Raw genomic sequence first — 22141 nt, forward strand, 5'->3', positions numbered from 1 at the left:
CTATAGCTATAGTGAAATAAAATCTGACTAGTAAGTAAAAATGATCATGGCACTTACCTCCCTGCCATTCGCGACATTTAGAAGAGCCGAGTTGAGTGAGTTTAAAGAAGTTGGAATCTCGGAAGCAAAGCGTTGATTCTGCGGGAGAAATGAAATAAGATTAGGATTTCAAAAATTCGATTGAGCAGATATAGGTTAACTTATTAGGTATTGAATTAAATAAGCTATATCAATTAAGGGCTTTTGGGTTGCACACCCAAAAATTAATAGGTTTAAAGATCAAGTCGGTATAAACATGATTCAACGCTGCTTATTCATATGTAAATCCTGATATCTAATTCAGCTAGGTTTCTCTGTAAGAATGCTAGCCTTTAAGGCAGATTTCGAAACTCATGTACTTGAATCTTTGAAATCGGGTGAAGAACACTTAAATAAGCAAATATATACAGGTAAGAGAGGAATGGCAATAGTTCAAGAATTTTACTAACAATCTCGACCAGCGGCCGAATGCGGTGCCCCCGATGATGTATGGTGGAGCAACCTCGGCAGTGGGATCGGTGGCACTGCACACAGTACTTCTCTTTCAGCATTCGGTGCTGAAAGCAAACGTTCTGACCCGGCAACGCGAAGTACCGATCGCCCACTTGCAGTCCCTTGCTGGAAATAGTGTCCTGATCCGTAGACTTCTGGAAAACGTGCGACTTCAGCACGCGACTGTGATTGTGGACAGCATCGAAGCAACGGCGGCAGTAGAAGGCATTGCACCGCCTGCACTCTCCGCTGGCAATGGCATTCCCGCACTCGCTGCATTTGGAGGACTGGACAATCTTCTCGCTAATCGAACTGAGGCTCAGCGATTGGTTTGCCGAGTCCGTGGCGAATCGGCGGTAACTGAGGCTGCTGGTCTCACCCAGCACGTGGTAGTTCAGTTCGTAGTAGTCGCGCACATTGGCGGCCGACTTGCTGGCCGGACTCTTGGCCGTGATCGTGGGAGGAGCTGGACTCTGGCACACGGCGCACTTCGGATCATGGCGATCGTTCCACAAGCAGCTCTCACAGAGACTATGACCACATGCCAGTAGAAAGGGACGATAGCTTTCTGTTGGTTAAGAGCACATTTAAAATTAGCGTTTGTTAAACTGTTTTAGGTATCGCTTCTTTCACAAATCGTACTCCCAAAATATGTGATCATTAAAGAAATAAAATCGTTAAGTCCAGATCTGACTATATTATCTTTTATCTTACATTTAACAAATTTGTCCCACACTATATAAGTTAAATTTCGTACAACTTTGCACAAGAGATGTACTTTGTATTTGGGTTTCGTTTTTAGATAAATCTCTACAAAAATATATATCATAGAAGTGTACTTCATACATATATGCAATTACATACATATGTATGTTACCTGCACCTGCAATTCAATAACATCACGAAATCCCCCAATGAAAATTTTGGAAGAAACTTGCTGAAGATTTTCCGATTATATCCACCTCTATATAATCGGAAAATCTTCAGCAGGGATGATTTTGGTAATGATTTGCTAATCAATGTGTGTATAAACAGTTGTGTTCATCTGCCTAAAATTGTGACTAGTTTCTTCCGTTTTCGTAATGTTTTGTGATATCGTTAAATCCTTATAACATGCCAATGTTCAAGTCATCGCTAGTTTTCATACAAACTAAGCGGCTATTATCTGGTGATTCATTGATGAATACGCAAAGATTGGAACTGCACGGTTTTTCCTTACCTAAACATAAACATTCATAAACATTAACATACATACATATGTACATATATATTTATCAACTTGAGAACTTATTGTACAACTGTTTAGAAGAACAAGTCAAAGAGAACTGAAAAACTTCTGCAGTAATGTGAGTACCTCCAAAACGGAATAGTGATGCAAGCTTGGCTTTGGCTTCTTGTTTTTCCTCGAAATATTTTAATTAATTCAATGAATGGGTATACATTTTAAATTTAACAAGTAACATTTTAATTAAAGCTTTTAAAGCTTAAATACATTTTATTTAGGAGTTTTTTTTAAGTCCCTGTATTTTTTTTTCTACTTTTCTTGACTGAACTTGTCCAGCTTTCATGCTGGCAACACCGTTCATTAAGAGAGCAAGCATTTGAAATCGCGCATCAATTTCAGCCCCACGATCTAATAAGTTAAGAATTAAGAAAGCCACTTAAATTGGCTAAGTCCCTATCCCATAAAGTACAGCACTCACCTTCTCCTTGGTTCTTATTGAACGAGGAAGTAAAACATTTTGTACATTTTGGGCATCGCAGAAGATTCTGCAGATTGCATGCCACAAACTTGCGATCGAAGTGCTTTATTCCGCTGTCGTCGGCAATCATTTTGATCATTTCGAGTCTTGGCACGCACCGACGAAAAACACTATAGTTTTATGACTACAATTTCATTTATCTCCAGAATATTTCGAAGTTGTCAACCGCAAAACACTTTTCCAAGCACGCCGAAAAAAAGGAAGAGGCAGATGGTGATGGCAAGTCGTCGATGCCAGTATCGATAAGCTCGCTACAGGAAATATCGAATAGTCTGCATTATTACAAAATAGTGGGAACAGTAGTCCCATTGGGTATTGGGTACAGCTCAGTAAAACGGCTTCGATAAAAGTGGGACCAGTATCAGATTGCAAGCTTTAGTGAATAGTTCAAAAAGGGTCTTTTGAACAGAATGTACGAATATATTGTTGAATCATAATGAAATAGGTAAGTATACTTACTTTGCATAGTGAACATACACTGCCCTTCCCAATAAAAGTATTTTCTCCCGTTAGCACCCTTTATTTCAACATACTACAAATTTAACCAAATGCCACTGCCCAGATACTCAAACTACAAATGCTGCAATCGAAACCCCAATTTAACCGAACATGGAATCCATAATAGTGTTCTCCCGCTCCCGTCGGTTAGCTTCATCCTGCCGAAACCGGCGCAACTCCTCGTAAACAGGATCATCAGTTTCCAGTTCATAGCGACACAAGGGACAGGAGTTCGTCTGCAAGTTGTAAAGTGGGAGATGAGCAATAAGGACATTTTTAAATGTAGAGCTAAGATAACGTAAATACCTTCTTCAGCCAGAGCAGGATGCACTCCTCGTGGAACTCGTGCTTGCAGGGAAGGATCCTGTACTTCTGGCCCTCTTCGGCAGGCTCCTTGCAAACGGAGCACTCCAAGTCTCCGTCCTCTTCCGATTTCAGGATTTCGTGGACTGGAAGCTCCAGAATGGCTCGCCTGGAGGCCTCGGGCACCTCGATCTCCATATCAATGCCATTCATGATGGCCAAGACCTGGAGGCGTTTGAGGTTTCTGGCCAAATCGTTTGCACCCTGTGGTCCAGTGGGTTCATGGCCCAGTTCCTCGAAGTAGTCCGACATGGCTGAAATTGTAGCAGAACGTCGTAGTTGATAGCTTTTTGATGGCAAAAACCCCAGATCCTAGACCTACGTATATATTCTCGAATTTCCACTCGATTATTTTGTGGCAGGTTACAAATATTCGATTTATATACATATACTAGAAGTACACCCGGGTAATTAGGAGCCAAATGTGATTTTTATTCGAGTTTCTCGTATACAATTGATAACAGTCTATCTGGGATAAAACTCCATTCAATTTAGTTTGTTGCAGCAACTTCATTGCTAAGTATGTAAGAGGTCTTTGCATTTAAAACGCTAGCAAGTATTGTGTTTTTCTAGGACTACAACTCTTCGCAATGCTCTTAAAAAGTCTAAAGTTACAGGCATACACTGGCTTCTTTGTTGCGCGAGCTTAGGCACAGTCCACCCAATCAATGGATTACTGTACTTTTAGTAGGAGCTTAACATTTCCTCCAAAGAATGCGTATTCGTAAGAATATATTATTTTGTTTTGTTTTCTTTTGAGCTTCATAAAGATGAATATTTGCTGAAGGGTTACTTGAAAAATTCTTGAAAATCCAATAAATACACAGTTACCTCTAAACTTGTCCACTTTTTAAATTTAAACTAAGTTCATTTAAATACTACAATTTGGATAAAATTCAAATAAATATTGCTTTCCAACTGGAAATCCCAAAATCAAACGAAATAAAAGCAATCCCAATGCAAATTGGCCAATAAAAACACAAAATGAATTCCTTTTTCGTTTCTATTTTTTTGTAATTTTTCATTAACTATACGAGGTTTAATATTATGCATTTTTAAAGTAATTGATTTACGATTTACTTCAAGGTAGTTACAGAGCTTGAATCATAATGTCTACTCTCCTGTTCTCTCTCCAGGATATTCCTCTGGCCTCACTTAAGTTTACATCCTTTGCGATCTTATCGGAAAACTCATAAAGTAGGTATACAGAGTAGTGGTAATTTATGGTAAAATAAAATACAAAATAATAAGAGTAAAACAAAAACAAGTCTTAGGCGCTAGGATTTAAAAATTAGTACTTTAAATTGCTAGAGAATAAATTAAAGACGCCTGGCGGGGGAGCGGTTGGTAAATGATAAATAAAGGCAGGACTACATCAGGATCTACTGATTTCAGTGGGCTAATTAAAACCAAGAGCTATATATATACTTATAAACATATATATATATATATATATATATATATATATATACGAGTGGTGTATGTACAGAGCTACTTAAAGACAAACGAAACGAATAAGTACACGATTCTTCAATTACTTTAGCGGGGCGAGGAAAAACGGGTCGGGGCACATGGATTAATTACAATGCGCATAGGATTTATATAGTATGTAAGGCATATATAAAACTCCAAGGCGGGCCGATTTCTAGGGTTGGATAAATAAAAGCTTAAGAACAATTTCAAGTGATTAAACTTGTAGTATAATTCAGATCCTATGGCTTTTTACGGATTACCAATTGAAAAATATATAAGCTGAATAGTAAGTATATGAAACACTTGACAACGACTTAATACCAAGAGGTTGAAATCATGGAAACCTAATTTTTCACGCCGTATCTTATTCAACCAAAATCGACCCACCCTATTTAACATATATACGTGTGTATAGATAGTTTCTCTATATAGTAAACGATCGGCTCGCGTTAAGATCTATCACTAGCATATACGGTTAGTTCTAGTCTAGTGCTAAAAGCAGCAAACAGAAACGGCTCCAGTCGGGAAATCCAGATCTCGAACCCTCCTGGCCTTACGTATCATCAGACTGGCTTGGTTTCCTAGGGATGGTGCTATGTGTTGGTGTTTCGGATGCTCTTGTGATGGGTTGGGTTGGCTGTGCTACATGCTCCGTGGCAGATCACTAGTCCGTGATGGAGATCTGCGCATATCCCACCAGCGAGCGTTCGTCGGGCACTTCGCCCGGCTGCACGCCGGAGCTCAATTGGAAAGTAATCGTTTTCATCGTTGCACTGGCAGCTATCAGTTGATCCAGATGCGTAGCCATCGGTTGGGTATCCAGCGCGTCAACAAGACCTGCATCTACCAGTTCTGTAGCGATGCCCTCGGCTGTATCCTTTCCCACTACGAACTCGAAGCGAATGTCGTGAAGCTCACGTCGCAAGTTGCGCATGCGCAGGACAAGATTGACTGGTGGCGCTTCGCCGGCGGCTTCGCTAGGAAGTGGTAACTGAGCCATGCCAGAGGTTAGCTCTTGGGTAGCAGCAGCGCCAACTGGAGCTCCAGGTGTCACTGTGGCTGAGGAAACACTATGCGTTATTTCGGGAGAAGGCTCATCCCGGTCGCTGTCCGAGGAGTCGGCTCTTTCCAATCGGTTTATGGGTCTATCTTCGGAGTCCGAGTCCGAAGAGGGGTGTTTTCTGCCTCCTGATCCAGAACCGGAGGCAGAGCCACCATTGTCCTCCTCTTCGCTGGACCAAACCCATTCGCCTGTCACCGTGCGATGCAAGCGACCCGAAGCTCCTGGCTGCCGTTTCGCCGCCTTGTGAACCCTGGTCTCCATACTGGGCCCGGATTGCAGCAGCGTCTGGGTGAGATACTTGCGATCCTTGGCCTTCTTGAAGAAGGCGTGCTTCAAAAGCTCACTAGCCGTGGGACGTTTCGATGGCTCCTTTTGCAAGCACTCGACGATCATCTTGCGGAATGTCTTGCCATAAGCCTTGTACTGATCCTTATCGTCCGCACCCGTGTCCAAGGTGGGCGGGTCATTCTGCAGGGTCAGCATTAGCACCTTCATGGGCGGGTATTTGTGGTAGGGTGCAGTGCCCGTGGCCATTTCGATCGCCGTTATTCCAAAGGACCAAATGTCCGCCTTGAAGTCGTAACCATGATCTTGCTCCATCACCTCGGGAGCCATCCAACAGGGTGTGCCCACAAAGGTGTGGCGCACTTTCTGCCTGGACAAATCCCTGCCAGTAGCCAGCCATGCACTCACTCCGAAGTCAGCGATTTGGATGGTGCCATCGTCACCAATCAAAATGTTGCCTGCCTTGATATCTCGATGGATTTGCCCGTTCGAGTGGAAATACTCCAATCCCTTCAGAACTTCCTTCAACACCGTGGCAATGGTGGCTTCGTCGAAGACACCCTGTTTGCAATTAGACGTTCGCATCTTGTGCTTGATGATGTCCAGCAGAGAGCCGCCTTCCAGGAGTCTCAGCACCAACCAGAGCTCTTCCCTCACCACAAAGGAGGTGTGATAGGTGACTACGTTCTCATGGAAACAAGAGGACATGGCCTGAATCTCCTTGAGCAGCTCGTCCATCGATGTGTTCCACTTCTCGAGGTTGATGCGCTTGATGGCGCACTTCTCGTTCCTTGGAATACAGTAAGCACCATGGACAACGGCTGTGGCTCCCACACCAATGACGTCCCTCAGCTCGTAATCGTCCTTGGAGTTCGGCCACGGCTGTTTCTCTGGCGGTGCCGCAGCTCCTGGTAAGGTTGCTGCTCCAGCAACATTATTGCTAGACAGATTGGCGGGAATGGAGGTCATGCTCCTGCTTGCGGTTCCGTTTCCAGCTGCGACTGTGTGTGGTGGCGGGGTTCCTGGACGTCGTCGGTTGTTTATAGCCGGCTGACTTTGCGATCTTGGGGTGTTCCGCGGACGGGGTTGCTTGGATATTGGTGGGGTTTTCTGGGGCTCCTCCTTTTTTATCGGATGAAACTCCTCGTCCTGCTGGCGGTAAACGGCTGGATGCTCGTTCTCCGATTCCCTCTGTTGTTCTTGCTCCTTTTGCTGGACTTTATAGCTGCCCGAGTGGGAACTCTCCCTGGGTTCTTCTGATTGTTTCTTTTTCGGATTATGCTGCTGCTCTTCCTTCTTGGCAAAGCACCCAAAGATTCCTGTATCCTTCGGATCTCTTTCTTGGGACTCTTTGCTTTGGTTCTGGTTGTTGTTGTTGGCGATGTGTGCCACCTCTGCAAGTGGAGAAAAAATCAGAATGGGGTAAAGTTAGGGACCTTGCCTTGCTTTATCTTTAAACAAAAATCAACTGATCTACGTGGAAGATGATCAACGAGCTGCTCATGGTTGATTCAGGAAGCTTACGGAAAATCTAGTTGTGAAAATCGGAATGCAAGGGAGGAATCCAGATGCCAAATGCAGGGTGTGGAAAGGGATTAAAGGGGTTTCGTAAAAGCCTTGGAGTTCAGTGTATGATGAGTTAGTAATCACATCAATTTAGAATATACGTTCAAAGAATTTAACAATTTCTTAAAAATAATTATTCTATTTTTGCCACCGAGTTTAAGCATCGGATAGTTTTTATTCAAGATTTTGTTAAGTAGTTACTTGAATATTTCGAATTAGGTCGCATGTACACTAAATAAATACAAAAGTAACAACAATTCAGAGAACATTTTGCTTATTGTTGAGGAATTACCCCGACATGTTTTAAAAATAACGTTCGTTTAACGTTCGACACATGCCTAACTGGGAATTGTGTTTATTCATACCATCTTTCTTTTCCCCCGTCACATTATGCTAAATTTTTCCACGTTTTGCTGATAAGATTTTACTGCATGAATATATTGTGTGTAACACTATCAAAGATCCATACTGTGCGGCTATCGTTCAACTTTTTCCGCCCTCGACTGTGTACATATGGGCGATCTGCGCTCTCTTAAATTGCCTTACTCTTCGGCGGTCAGGCTCTCTTCCACGCGGCATAAAAAAAGTTCAATCGCATGGAATGAACAAGAGAGAGAGGGAGAGAGAAAAGTGTGCGAGCGGGACCAATGACCGCATTGAGCTATTTATAGCAACAAAAAACGACAACAAAAATAACAGAGCTACAACAAAGATAATGTGTGTGGAAATTGTAATTAAGTTTTCAGCTAAATGTTTACAATTTCAGCTTTCCTTTATTTCCCATCTTCATTTTGATTACATTGAAAAACACGATAAGCTTGCGGTTGAAAACGGTAAAAAGAACAACCGTAATTCGATAACTGTGACAGCAGCGATAAAGAAAACGCGTTTCCAGCTATCGGACGTGTCATGTGCCACTTAATTAAACCAACTAACTTTTTGGACCAACACAAAATGTACTTGGCGAATTTCGCAATTTAACACTTAGGCCAAGTCAAATAAAGAATAACGCGGAGGGAAAACAAAAAAATATCTAAATGTTTACACAACAAACAAAATGCGAAGCGCGGGGAGGCAGGAAATGGCCTCTAAGAGCACTTGGCAACTAAAAATAAAATTAAGAAGGCTAATTTGAGCAGAAAACCACTTTAGAATGGTTGAAAGGAAAGCTAAGATTGGCTAATTTTCTCTGAAACACTTGCATATGCTTCAACTTATTAAAGATTGTCTATGAAAATGATTGCAGTCAGAAAATAATAGATAGGTAAAGCAACTAACTTATCAATTTCAGAATTTTTATATAAAAGACATATTTGACATTCGAAGACAATTTTTTACCTCAAAGCAAAAGCAGAATATCGAAGTAAAAATTGGTTGAAATCAGATTTAAGCCAGATAAACTCAATGACAAATAGGAATTTAACTGGAAAGTGTGAGTAAATACTTTTATTTATGCAGACAAATTTCATAATTGATCAATAGCAAGAGCGGAGGAGAAAGGGAGAGAGAAGAGAGCGCGGGAGTCACACGATCATGTGCAACTGATAAGCATTGTCACACGACTTCACACACGCACGCACACACTTGGAAGTTCAATAAATTTTCATTAGAGCTTTATTGATTTCTCAGCAAGGAAATCAAAACAATTTACGCTAAATGCTGAAGAAATAATTACACTATTCTCGTTGCTGCTACTTCTTTTTTATTCTGCTGCACGCCGGCGCGACTCAGTGTTGTTTTTGCTTTTTTCCAGCTTCCTTGTATGCCGTTTCGTATCGTTTCGCTTCGTTCCGTCGCGATTTGCCTTCGGCGTAGCGATCGCTTCAAAAGCCGCGCAACAAATGAGCGCACAAAAGCAGAACAACAAACGCAATGGCAAAGCCAAAGCCAAAGGCAGCGCAGTCGACGTCGACGTCGTAACAAGTGCGCCAACGGCTTGTGGCAAAAACAACAAAAATAAGAGAGAAACGCAAAGAAGGTCGAGTTATGCGAGCATAAGATACCCTACCACCAAATAATTTAGTGTAAGAGCTAAGCTTTCTAGTAATCTGCGGATTTAAATGGTTTATCTTGATTTTTCTAACAAGATCTCCACGAGTGTGGGGTTAGTACTTTGGAATATCCTTAAACCACACTACTGAAGGGTATTTCATTAGTGTGGAAAGCTGAACATTAAAATATACAAAAATATATATGAATTGAGTAAATATCAACAGCGGTAAAAAAGGGCGGTGGGGCGGAGGTGTTGGTGGGGCGCCGGTCTGCTGTTTCACGAAGAAGAGAATGAGGAAGGAGAGAGGTAGAGAGCGCCAGTGAGAGCGGGTTAAGAGCCGCACAGTGGGTGCCATTATATAAAACCAGCTTTCATTAGCAATACGAATTTTATGACCAAAGAAAAATTTTAACTAAAACACGAATTTAGAAGGACCAAAGATGAACAATTAAAAACCACAACTTATTTATTATTAAAAACGAGTAGTAACGATAGCTCAAAAATCTACAAACTACTTTTCTACATTTCACATAATTTGCATGTTGAATAGACGATGCTGACCCACTGCCAATTGCACAATTTGTAGGGTTTTCCTTTTGTTTTCCCCCACCAATTTTCCCTGCGCCTTGTGTACTCGGATTTTATCAGCTCTGACGCGCACGATAAGTTAAAAAGTTTCCAGCGGCAATAACAAGAACAAGCGAGAACAATTAGCAACAATAAAGACCCAAAGTCCCGAAAAGTAGAGCATAGATACAGCAGACATATGTGCTTTCCATACCGCACCCAGATACAAAAGTGGAATCCAGTATCTCACTCTCTCGCTTTTACTCTTTTTCCATTCCGTTATCGTGCTGGGTAAGATAACTGGGTTAACATACTGGAAGGGGGTTCATTTGTGGGGGGAAGCCCGCACCGTCATCATGGAAAATTCGTAAATTGCATCCACAACAACCCCTCCATAAAAGCCAGTCGGACATCTATGTAGATACAAATGTATCTTTGTATCTATTGCTTGATTATGGGATCGTCAGTTTGCATTGGCCATAGCGCTAAATTCTTTTCTGCTCTGCATGAAAATGCGCCATGGTCGAGCGAAGAAGAACGAAGACGAAGACGACGACTGAAGACTTATAAAAATAAGTTATTCGCACACACACATTACTGATACTGATTTTTGCGTGGTCTATTTATTTTTAGAACGTCTCCGTCTCGTTTGCTATTTGCATATAATTTCCAATGCAGTTCGGCCATGGCAAAGTGTCTCGGCGGGCGGAATGGGGGGTTTGGGGGCTGGCGAACGCAAAAGGTGATCGTCATCACCGCAGTGCGTACAAACCCAAATGAATCGGAAAATGGAAAGCAGCTCAAGAGAAAGAACCAGGGCTACACTCTATAGTTATCTTATACAATATAGCAAGTTTTCAAGAGTTTCCTAAAGTTTTGGTTACCATACTTCAAGCTGTTTGGTAATACATTGAGTGGTTGATACTGAGGATTGGTAAGGTATTTGGTAACTCTCTTACTTAATAGTTGAAAATGTAACATTGCGGTTTTTATTTGTAACAATTCAGTATTATTACGAGTTACTTCAGTAGGATTGATGATTAGTCGTTAATGAAAAAATAAGACCATGGTCCTAATTAGCTTTAGATTGTTTCATTCAAATCAATTAACAAAACTTTCCACACTGATAATTACAAGTAGTAGAAGGTATACTAAAGCTTTCCATTTATCCGAATGATTCAGTAATGATACCTAATCACCCCACAATATAGCTAATGGATCCTCATTAAGTCAGGTGATGAATACACATAAATATCCCATTCGCTTAACACATTTGCCGTTTATTGCACTCTGCGTTTTGCAAATATGCGACAGCCTTAATATAGAGGAATCAGATAAATTTCAAAAATACACGTGAGTGTATTTATAAAACCGCTCGCTGGAAAGAATTCAACGACATAATTTCAATATTGACACATTAACGAGTTGCTTGAACTTTGAATTGCAGTTGCAATATCGCTTCGCATTAATTGTTGACACAGTTCGCCCTGCAATCGCGCGCAAGAATGAAACACTCTGCGCAAATGACTCGGTTCTGTATCTTTACTATGTATCCGATGAGTGGATGAGTGCGCGCTATGAGTACTGAACGGTGCCAAGTGCCCAAGTGACTGTTTGTTTAGATTAGATTTTTAGTTTGGCCGATGCCAGCGACTTTTCGGCACGTCATGAGGAAGAGTAATTGATTCCTGGTTTTCGCATTTAGCTGTTGTTCCGATTCGGGAACATAGTATTTGCACTGGCATTGATGAATTCATATGGCAAACTCATTGAAATCTTTTCGTGTTCTGGCTTTCGCTGTTGGTTCCAAGCGATCAATCAGCACGGCGAGAACAAATTTTAAACGTTTACAGCAAATAGTTCAGTTCACAGGATATAGGGGAAAAGGAAAAAATTAAAAAATTAAGTGATCAATATATGTATTTTGTTAGTCCTGAATTCTCCATACTCAGTAACTGCTTTTGCTTTGGAAGTCAAGCAAATCCTAAGTAAATTATAAATCTCGTTGTGACATGTTTATGAGCTTTTTGTGACAATTATTTTTTAATTTAATTATCCTGAACACGACTGGATATAAATCACGAGCAGGGAACGGGGATTCCCCTGTCCGAATTCAGTTTTGGCAATTTAAGTTGGGTTGCCAATGGAGGCGCACAGATTCGCATTTAAAATTCACGCTCCTATCTATCAAATAGGTATCATTTATTTAGCTATTTGCATAAGGCCGTGCACATGCATTATTTTTGGATTATAAAATGACAAATGCGGGGCATGTGGGAAATAACTTTCGGCGATAACATGAATTCAAATTAGTTTGTTAGCCCAATGTGTGGATTGTGCTTGTGATGTTGCTGAAAAGTTGAGTGTCGTAATGGTGATTTATATACATAGTTTGGTTTTCGAAATTTTCAAATTTCAACCCACTTTGCTTGAGGCACGCTAAATTCAGCAACTGCATTTTGTCTGGTTGTCACTTTTAATAGTCCTGGAATTTTTCCTAGTTCTGGTTGTAATGTTTTTAAGGCAAGATGTTCAGCCGCAGATGTAGATTCGATCACACACGACACTCGAGAATGACTGAGTTGAGTTATCAACGGAACTGCGATTGGGATTCGATCCGATTGCAGTTCCAAATCGCATTGCTCGCGATCGCTGAACGGGCCGCTCCTCCAGCGCGAAAATCACAAATTCGACTGAACTTCACAAATCGTTGTAATCAAACATTTAAAATGAACAGTTTTTTTCGTTTCGTTTAGCAATAAACAACAATAAAATTAAATGAGCTCTACAAATGGCGGAACACGACGACAGGCGGCCGGCAGCGGAGCAATAACAACGATACTATAGGAAAACGCCGTCGTCGCCGATCGACGAAATAAACGTACGAAATGTGCGAAATTTTGCCGCCTCCATCAACGCGTTGGCGTTAGTTAGTAGTAGTTAGTGGTAGTTAGTATCCGCCTTTGTATCCCCATCGGTGTCTGTATCTCTATCCCCATTCTGTATCTGTATCTGTAACACTAGGTGTATCTATGTCGGCTGACGTAAACTCGGATTTGCCGGGCTTTATTGCGAAAGCCCAGCTGATAAGTTATATGCCTGAGTGATTGCCCTGGCTTTCAACTAAAATTAAAATACCTTTGGCAGGGGATTTTCGGGAATTTGCATAGGCGGTGGTTCCTATTTCCGTTCTAGCGGGTCCCACAAGTTTTGTTTGATGCGTATCCTAACGCGAAGCAATTTCAGAAAATCAATAAATCAACAGGGATAGATTCCTATTCCTATTCCTATTCGCTTATTCCTAGTAAGCTCTTTTTCAAATCTTAATCAATCAACAGATGTTGATATTTTGAGCTAAGATCTATCGTAAATTGTATAACCGTAGTCTTCGTTTTTTACAAGTAGTAGGACGTATCTGAAGATGTAGATTTTCCATATCCTCAAATCGACTGTCCCTGGTAAAAGTTATTTTCTTAGCCATGTTTACCCAGTTATTAGCAGCACTGTACCCAAGTAAATCTTCTTCATCAGAGAGACATGGTATTATTATTTTAGCAATTTGCATACGCGTTATAGGATGTGTATTTTTAAATTCTTGTTTATAGTCGAAGTGTGGTTCTTTTTCCTACTTTTCGAGTTCATCTTATTTTTAACAAGGGAATTTGTTGTATCCAAGCCAACAAAGCTTGAGAATCGAAATGTGTGAAATCTGTCAGGCAGTGCAAATCGTAAATATATCTATAATTGTACGCTGGCTTACTTTTTATGCGCACCGGGGATTCAAGTCAAATGATCGAACACCCGCAAAAAGTTTCGACACTCAAAGAGCGCAAAAAATGGCCAAAAAACCTGCGATTTAATTAGCGCCCAATGTTATTCGACACGTGTGTGGGCGGGCCAAAGGTTGAACCCCATTCCCGAGCCCCAAATACTTCGGCTTCCACATGTACTACTCACAGTGCTAGGCGTTGGACATAAACTGTGAGAAATTTTCTATTGCGTGACGTCGGTGACATCAAAATGAGGAAAACTCATGAATGACCACGAGCTGGGGGCCAGCTATAATGAATGAACCAAAGCGAACCTATTTAGTATAGTAAAAACTACAGTGGATACATAAATGTATATATGTATGTGTACATACAAGCAGCTACAGACTAGGAAAATGAATAGCAAAGTATTTGGCTGTGATACCGATTAGTCAAAGACATTTTTGATTGTAATGTTGCTAATGACACGTATTAGTATGAATGCTATGGTCCATTTACTTGTTTTCTAAGTAGTTTAGATATCTTTAATGGACGAATTTGCTTTAAGTCAGCTAAGAATAAATTCCATTATACCATCGACTGTACGAGCACCTACAAAAGATATATAATATTTTAAAAGTATATTTAGATGTGTGCCGCGCACCAATTGACGCGGGGTTCGAGAAACTTTATACATTTGTATAAACAAATGCGCGTATATTTCTTAAAAAATTCAAAATATGTGCCATGTGCCATCCCCCATCAGCGAAATCAATGCTCACATGCTCGGTTCAATTCACTGGTCACCATCTCATGTGATTTCTCCTCACTCGGTCGATTTCTCAAGGCAAGGACGTTTGGGACTTTTGCACTTGCAAAGTTTTTTCGCAAATTTAAAAACAGCAGTAAATAAATCAATATTCTTGAACGCAAATCGTTTTGCCGTGTTCGAGGGTATTTCAGTTCAATGAGTTCAAAAAGCTGCGCAAAAGCAGGAAGTTAATGTTTTGAGAAGACATATGACAAATATAATTATGGCACATTATTATTCAAAACTAAAACTAAATGAGCCGCGTTAATTGCTCTTTTGTTTTATTGACAGAGACAGCGAGGTTTTGTTTAATTAAAAAATACAGCAAATTAAGCGTGTCAAAAATGTCGGCATACGTTTAGCTTTCTTTTGAGAAAACAATTCTTTATTTAGTAAAGATTATTTTGTAAAGACTACCACCATCAATTTAAGCCTTCTTGTTCCAAAATCAATAAGTGGAAGTCTCACATAGAGGGCATAAAGGAATAACTTTACGTTTAAATGCCCACATGTACCTAGATAAGCATGGAGATCTCATATAAAGTAACCTTGCCACAAGACACACAATCGAGGGGCTTAATGGTGCCCCTGAATATGCAACAAAATGAAAGACATAAATCGTTAAGCCGAGTCGGCGCGATGACAATGCCTAAAAATAGCAATCGCAATTGAAATGTCGTTCCATATTAAGCGTGGAGCCCAGTGATAGTTTCGTTCTTTCTCTGGTCATTGTGGCTAAATTTAAATCGCTGAACGTCACAGAGTGGGTAGGAAATGGTGCACGGATCGCACAGTTCGTTACTATACTATACTACATACTATATAGTGCGGACTGGGGGAACCTCAGCTTCAGTGCAGAAATTGTAAATTACAGAGCGACGCAAGTTCAAAGTCAAAATAGCAATTGAACGCTCGTCGGGAGGAGGAACCAGTCCGCATGTCAGTCAGTTCAGCATGATCGTGGCGATGCTGATGATCATCATGTTTCCGCCGATCGTACAAGATCATTATGCCAATTTGTTGTTGTTTTTCCGCTCGACCGAGCATGCAAACAAATTAAGACTGAGGGCGCCGTGCCCCGACTAGCGAAATTTAATTAGCATTGCCTCACTGTACCCGCTTTCAGTGCACTGCGAGTGCTGTTTCGAATTGTTTTGTGTGATTATTCAATGTGAAAAGCGTTCCTCCTCCTTGGATTACTACATTTTCCGCTCCAATGAGCAAATCACTCTTAGCATCAGTAGTCCACGTAGTAACGAGGCACTCCAGGACCACTGTCAATACACGAAAAATGAAAATCTGCTGTGATCGCTATGTTATAACGAGCGACGAAGTTATCTAGTAATTTTCAAGGGATTTCCTGTAGTAATATCGAACTTTTAAATAATACAGCTCTAGTGGAGTGCGCAAGTTACAGAATGTAATGGGAATTTTTCGCAGTGCACGACTCCGTCTCTGTCACCGTCTCTTTTCGCGACTGAACCGCTTTCGAATGCCCTCCCACACATTTCCGCGTGCTAGCAGTGAGGCAAATTGAGCGATTAGCGCCGAGCAGAACGTGACCCACCGGGTTGATTTCCCACCCCCCAAAAGCCCGAAAAACCCCACTGTGCCTTCTACCTATCTCAATTTAAATTCGATTTCAGATCACCATTTAGATTTCAGTTTCGCCGATTGCATTTCGCGTTAATGCGTTTCGTCTGCCGAACGAGCATACTTGTATACTTTTATAGAAGCGTGCTTTCTTAATGACTTTATTATGAAACCCCAATTGCGATGACTAATTATTGAAACTAAACTAAAACACTCGTGAATCACGCTACGGAACACCTTAATGCATACAACAAAGAACTAATTTTAAAAAACTAAAAACATGTTTAAAAAAGTGAAACAAACTAACTTTAGTCCAAAAATCCTGAAGTTTATTTGCACTTTAAACTAAGAAGCCAGTTAATGCTTGCCATTTTAGTCGAATTTTATTGCGCTACTTATGTATATTTAATTTAAGATCCCAATGTTAACTTACCAGTTCTCCTCTTAAAACCTGAAAAAAATAAAAAGAACATTTTAGCAAATGTTAATTTAGATAAAGTTTGAACAAATGGTTTCAATGGGGGTAAATGAAAAACTATTGAAAAAGAAACTCCAATAAATAATACACGATAATGTATCCTTATTTTCAAATAAATTGTTAATCGCACACAATCACGCAATTTAGGTGAAAATCTATATCAACGTTCATCATGTAAGAGATCAGCCAAGCGAAAGGCCCATAATTTTCGAGAGGGGGCGACAAATAAATAATAAATAATTAGAGCACATAAATTTTGATTTGTAAATGTGCGAATAATTTATTAAGGTTTCCCCCCCACTTTCGTTGGCGGGCATGGAAGCAGCTAAAAATAAACGAGTCTCGAATGTGTAGCCACAAAACTTATCTTCATGCCAATAAATATAAACTTATCCCGCATGCAAATAAATTATGAGCAGCCGATGGCCACCAGTGCAGCATTGCATCGCGATGCCACCGATTTTTGTGCCAGTCGTGGTCCCAAACCGAAGCACTACGTGGGGGTTCTTTAGGTGGTGGAGGGGCGCAGGTGTGGCACCTGTTGCCACCAATTAAGCGAATGGCGTTTAGAAATATTAAAATGGCCGATAGGTCGGCTAGTTTCTACCCAACTGCTGCCAAGGAAAATAAAATGTGAGCCAATGTCGCCAGAGAGCATAGTAATTAATTGCGCAAAATGTCTCAAAATGTATTATTTTCTGGGAATTTCCCTTTTATGGTCTTGGAAGTAAGCCATGGCGATATGTGCTAAAATCGGATTTATTGACGTCTTTGCCACATTTTGGTGACGTCTGGGCTTCGACACTTCTAAATAAATATTGCGTTAGTCAATACAGATGGTTCGTTCTCTTATTTATCCAAAATAAATGAAATAAAGTAAAAACAAAACTAAAAGAAACCAAGTAAACAAACAGAGATACCTTGGGATAAAGCTAAAAATCAATCTCTACTCTCTGCCTCTTAGTTCAAGTTCTTACGGCAAAGAATTGGATTTAGTATCTTAAACTATGTAACTTTTAATCAACCAGTAATTTTAAAGACACACATCAAAATACCCAAGCTTTAATCGCCGACAACAATATATTTTCCAAAACAATAATCAAGACACACTGCTATTTTCTTTTGCGAACTGTGATATGGCTTTTGAATAGACAAAACAGCTGCGCACTTTAATAACTTGCCATAAATTATAAACAAAGGTTATGCTGCGTATTTCCCACATACAATAATAATAACAAATACCAGGGGACAAAAACAGGCGGCACGTGCTGTAAAACCCATTAAAAACATTTTCTAGCCGCATAAAACGAGAGCAAAATAGAAAATTGTGAGCGCATTAAGTTCGAAATCTGTGTGGACAACAAAATGACATGCAAGACAAACAAAATGCGCTTAAATGTATGACATATGCTGAGATTTCAGACGTCCTCAAAGCAAATATACAAAATATGAAATGGAAATGCGTGGTCAATGCAAAGAATCATCTAATTATTTGAGTGATTTATGACTACAAAAGGGGCCATAAAAAGGGGAATTTAAGTGAAACCCAAACAAGGCGTTGTTTCAAATACATTTTTCTACCAAATTAAGTTGCTTGTATACTCTTTTTACTGTGATTAATCTTATCGCCTGATGGCTTGCTCAAACTTCAACTAATCGGACCTCGAGTGCCACTAAATATAGTAAAAACTGTCAGAGTCTGACCCCAACTAGAACATGCCTCAAATGCCATAATAAGAATCAATCAAAAGAATTGTCAAAATATGGTTCATATTGGGAAAAAGAGTATAACTTTATTGGTAAAACCGAAATATTGCCAGGGATTTATTTGCAGCACCTGTAAGCGTCGGTTTCTCATTGATTACGATAAAACGAAATTAAAATTACCTGTAAATTGCAATAAAATGTATTCGAGTGACATGGAACGTTGAATGGGGCGAAGTGTGAGTCGAGCAAGTGGAAGGCAAGCAATTAGAAGGGGCGAGAATTGCACGTGGTTCTCACGATGTCACATGGCCAATAGACCACAATAGACTAATCTAAGCAATCATCGACGATGGGCACATCGAGCATAAATTGCCGCCACGGGATGCAACTAATTAGAAACGCAAATTGGCAATCGGCAAGGCATTTGCCACTTGGGCGGACAACAGGTGTAAATGGCACGATTATGGCACTGTGTTCATGTGTTCATGCGCCTTAAACGCCCGTTGATCAATCAAATTAGCAGCGGTTTCCAAATCCCTATTCCAATGTTTGGGTTATTGGTTTTAAATGGCATTTTTATTTGCCACAGCCACGCGACTCTGCCACGCAGCTGGCATGTGAAATTCTTCGGTCATTAGAGAGATATCTTGGCCCATACCGATCTTGAAATTCTTATATATCGCACATTTGATGATTTTGACACCTGCCTTAGTATCTCCAAATCGATTAAACAAATTCTAGCAGTTTAGATGGGTTTTCTAAAGCAAAAGCATTCACTTTTGGAAGAAATTTGTCATATTTTAAAAAGGAAGATAGTAAAGGTTTTTATTGTTGGGCTATTTGTTTTTAATTCTCGATTTGCGTTGCAGAGTAATAGTTTCTAGTAATCGTTGTTTTTAGCAGTTTGCTTTCGTTAATTGTGTAATCATTGGCCGACAATTAGCGTATTGACGCAAAAGAGTAGGATATTTGTGTAAACTAGGCATATACTAAATTCTTAGCAAATCATTACCATTTTCTTACATAAGAGTGATTCTAGTATTTGTAGAAATTATTTTATAATCCAAAATCATTTGTTCAATCAAACTCTACCTTTAGATACATCAAGATTCTAAGTGCACTAAGAAGTGCACTAATCCGTGTCAACAATTATTTAAATCCAAAATCATTTCAAATCCACTGTTCGAAATATACGCCTGAAAAGCTATATTTTTGAAGATAATGGTATGAAAATAACAAAGGAACTTCCGCGTGGATCACAAATTGAATCTACCCTCTTAACTGAAATTATGGTTAACCTTCAGGAATTAGTGTGTGAAAATTAACCTTAGTGATGTGTACCGACAAAAACTAGTTGCAATAACAGCCGGCGGCAATAAAAGATGATAACACGCTAAATGAATGCATATTGCATAATCTTTCTCTGCCTGTCCGTCCCTTTCGCCGAATGCAATTGAAAATGCAAATTGCGCGGGAATTTGAAAGAACAGCTGCTGCACCCACAACTGCGAAAATGCCCGAGTGAAATGGGAAAGCAGAAAAAAATAATCGCCACTAATTGAGGACCCGTCCATTTGAAGTTCGTATCAATTAAGAGAAATGCAAGCAATTCAATCAAGTCGGGCAGTGTAACAATATTGCCGGACGCGAGTGTTTCCAATATGCTACGCGTGTGTTCCAATTCCAGTTGAGGGCACAGCAGCGGTGAGCGCAATTGTACTCAATATTTGTTCTGGAAAATTCTTGTACCTCGTGTAATTGAAAAACGAATGGTTAATGTAATTGATTGGTAAGTATAAAGGTTTCATTTTTAAATAACGACAATTTAATAAAATGTTAAGACACCTTTGAAATGGATTTTAAATGATCTTTTGCTACAAGAAATTTAAATTTTGATTGAATAACATAACTTAACAGAAATGTAATATTCAAATACTCTTTGAAAATGCTTTCAAACTACCAAATATAAATTTATAAAAGTATTACGCCTTTACTAACGTTGAAATTAATTGGAAATATTGATATCTATGTGACGCACCCTACTTATTTGACAGCTACTGTAACTGACACGCATAACCTCACACAAGCACAAGCACAGTTACTGAGTCACCCTCGCTCGCGCTCTCTTCTCACTCTCTCGCTCTCTTTGGCACAGATGACAACAAGCCGGTATTTTCATACAAATTTTCTCAACGAATGAAATGCTAAAAAGCAGAAGGCTACAAAGCAGCTCAAACTCAAAAAATCACACAAAACAGCGCAGAATGAGTAGCATTTGTTTTCTAGAACCAGTTGCAAAATCAGTGAAATCAAAGAAATGTGATTTTCGGGGGTGGGGTGGAAAGAGAGGGACTGACAACCAACCTGTTTTCCCTTTGCAAAATCGATGAAAAACCAATCGCCGAAAAAGCAATTTCACACGGAAACGTATTTTGCACCGATTTCGTATTATTCACAAATTGATTTTTGACTTTCGTCGCCTCCTCCACTTCTCTATGCAACTTTTAATTGTATTTGTTGCGAAAAAATTCCACTGCTCTCTCAGCGTGACGAAACGTTTTTTCGATGTTGTTCTTGCTTTTGGCTGCTTCGCTGGCAATTCACCGATTTACTGGAGTATATTCACACTCCGGACCATCGCCAATATCTTCGGGGGATATTTTTCGGCTGATTTCGTCCAGCTTTCGAGTGAAAATTACACGAAAAAGTCAGCTAAGCGAAGCGATTCGACGGCACGAAATAAATATACAACAAAAATTCAGCTGCCGCACGGTCCGTTCTCTTTCGTTTCAGCGTTCCCTTCCGCTGTTCCCGGTTTGTTTACCATCTGTATCCAAAAAGCTTGACATTCAGGCGCTGTTAAGCGCAAATGTTGTTAGGCTGAGCGCGCGATTCAAATTCGTACTAAGTGGGAGTCTGTTTCAAGTCAAGAATCAACAATAATACGGATGAACTAAGACACATTTGAAAATAAAATAAGAGAAATCTATTAGTAAGGGTATTAACTTGGTTATTTAATTGATATTCAAATATGTTCATTAAATTGGTTGATCAACATCTTTACATATGTAGGTATGTATGTTATTAAATTAAAATATGACACTTAAAAGGTAGTAATTCTAAGACTTTCCTCTTTTATTTATTTTAATATGGGAAATTCTAGAAATTTTAGAAATTCAAAGAAATATATATTTTTTTAATCTATTCAAATATATACTTTGCATTGAAAAGTGCAACTAAAATAGTTGATCAAAGTGGGCGTAAGCAAGTATTTTATTCTGGTCTTCACTTAAGTTAAAGGGCATTTTTACAAGATAATAATTAATACCTAACTAGCAAGCTTTGCTGAATCACCCTTCCCGCTCAAAGTGAAAAGCGTTTTAAAATGGGAAGCTTGAGTGCTGTAAGTGCCGAGCAGAATGTTAGGGCAATGTTACACCCCCACCCACCGCCTCCCACTTATGTAAGCTGGGAGTGGGTCTAGGTCAAGGTCACAGGGGCCGGTGCACGCCCTTGAGAAGCCGAGCAGCCTCCGAACCGAGACCTATGTGCTCCAGATTATTACATAATAGGTAAAGGATTACAGCGTGGGAGCTGGCAGACTTAAAGTTGGGAGCCTTGCGAAATTAAACAACTTTCGGGCAATGATAATCACTGTCTATCTGGGGACTGGGCGTTTTGGGTCTTCGGCAAATGACCAA

General features: G+C 40.0%; 3 protein-coding genes across 6 annotated transcripts in view; all 3 read right to left on the reverse strand.

The window, feature by feature from the left end:
• LOC122622445 overlaps positions 1-2550 on the reverse strand; it is a 59127-nt gene extending 56577 nt beyond the window's left edge. The window contains exons 1-3 of the mRNA XM_043800877.1: positions 2235-2550; positions 489-1099; positions 58-138 (exon numbers count right to left, since the gene is read on the reverse strand). Coding sequence (XP_043656812.1) covers positions 58-138; positions 489-1099; positions 2235-2373 — 831 coding nt within the window. The 5' untranslated portion in view covers positions 2374-2550. The remainder of the gene's footprint in view (positions 1-57; positions 139-488; positions 1100-2234) is intronic.
• Positions 2551-2798: 248 nt separating this feature from the next.
• LOC122620419 (E3 ubiquitin-protein ligase RNF181 homolog) lies at positions 2799-20925 on the reverse strand. Of its 2 annotated transcripts, XM_043797863.1 has the most exons (4): positions 20805-20925; positions 16689-16706; positions 3099-3409; positions 2799-3028 (listed from the first exon to the last, which is right to left on the reverse strand). In XM_043797863.1, the coding sequence occupies exons 3-4, from the start codon at positions 3405-3407 to the stop codon at positions 2894-2896; spliced, it is 444 nt and encodes a 147-aa protein (XP_043653798.1). In that variant the 5' UTR covers positions 3408-3409; positions 16689-16706; positions 20805-20925; the 3' UTR covers positions 2799-2893. The 2 variants fall into 2 exon arrangements, with proteins under 2 accessions (XP_043653798.1, XP_043653799.1); XM_043797864.1 differs by lacking the exons at positions 16689-16706; positions 20805-20925 and having other exon boundaries at positions 3099-3468.
• LOC122620418 (serine/threonine-protein kinase OSR1) lies at positions 4145-20940 on the reverse strand. 3 transcript variants are annotated; one of them, XR_006326125.1, is made up of 3 exons: positions 20805-20940; positions 16689-16706; positions 7237-7370 (listed from the first exon to the last, which is right to left on the reverse strand). XR_006326125.1 is itself a non-coding variant. In XM_043797861.1 (2 exons), the coding sequence occupies exon 2, from the start codon at positions 6943-6945 to the stop codon at positions 5293-5295; it is 1653 nt and encodes a 550-aa protein (XP_043653796.1). In that variant the 5' UTR covers positions 6946-7370; positions 16689-16703; the 3' UTR covers positions 4145-5292. The 3 variants fall into 3 exon arrangements, 2 of the variants coding, with proteins under 2 accessions (XP_043653796.1, XP_043653795.1); XM_043797861.1 differs by lacking the exon at positions 20805-20940 and having other exon boundaries at positions 4145-7370; positions 16689-16703; XM_043797860.1 differs by lacking the exons at positions 16689-16706; positions 20805-20940 and adding an exon at positions 12527-12736 and having other exon boundaries at positions 4145-7370.
• Between the last annotated feature and the right edge of the window lie 1201 nt (positions 20941-22141).

The sequence above is a fragment of the Drosophila teissieri genome, chromosome 3R (genome assembly GCF_016746235.2).
Source record: "Drosophila teissieri strain GT53w chromosome 3R, Prin_Dtei_1.1, whole genome shotgun sequence".
Lineage (NCBI taxonomy): Eukaryota > Metazoa > Arthropoda > Insecta > Diptera > Drosophilidae > Drosophila > Drosophila teissieri.

Excerpts from the sequence above, each read along its gene's own strand:
- LOC122620419 (XM_043797863.1), bottom strand. The coding sequence starts at position 3,407 with ATGTCGGACTACTTCGAGGAACTGGGCCATGAACCCACTGGACCACAG. Across the intron at positions 3,029-3,098 it reads TCCTGCTCTGGCTGAAGAAG|ACGAACTCCTGTCCCTTGTG; the intron begins GTATTTACGTTA and ends TACAACTTGCAG.
- LOC122620418 (XM_043797860.1), bottom strand. The coding sequence starts at position 12,560 with ATGCAGTTGCTGAATTTAGCGTGCCTCAAGCAAA. Across the intron at positions 7,371-12,526 it reads TTTAGCGTGCCTCAAGCAAA|AGGTGGCACACATCGCCAAC; the intron begins GTGGGTTGAAAT and ends CTCCACTTGCAG.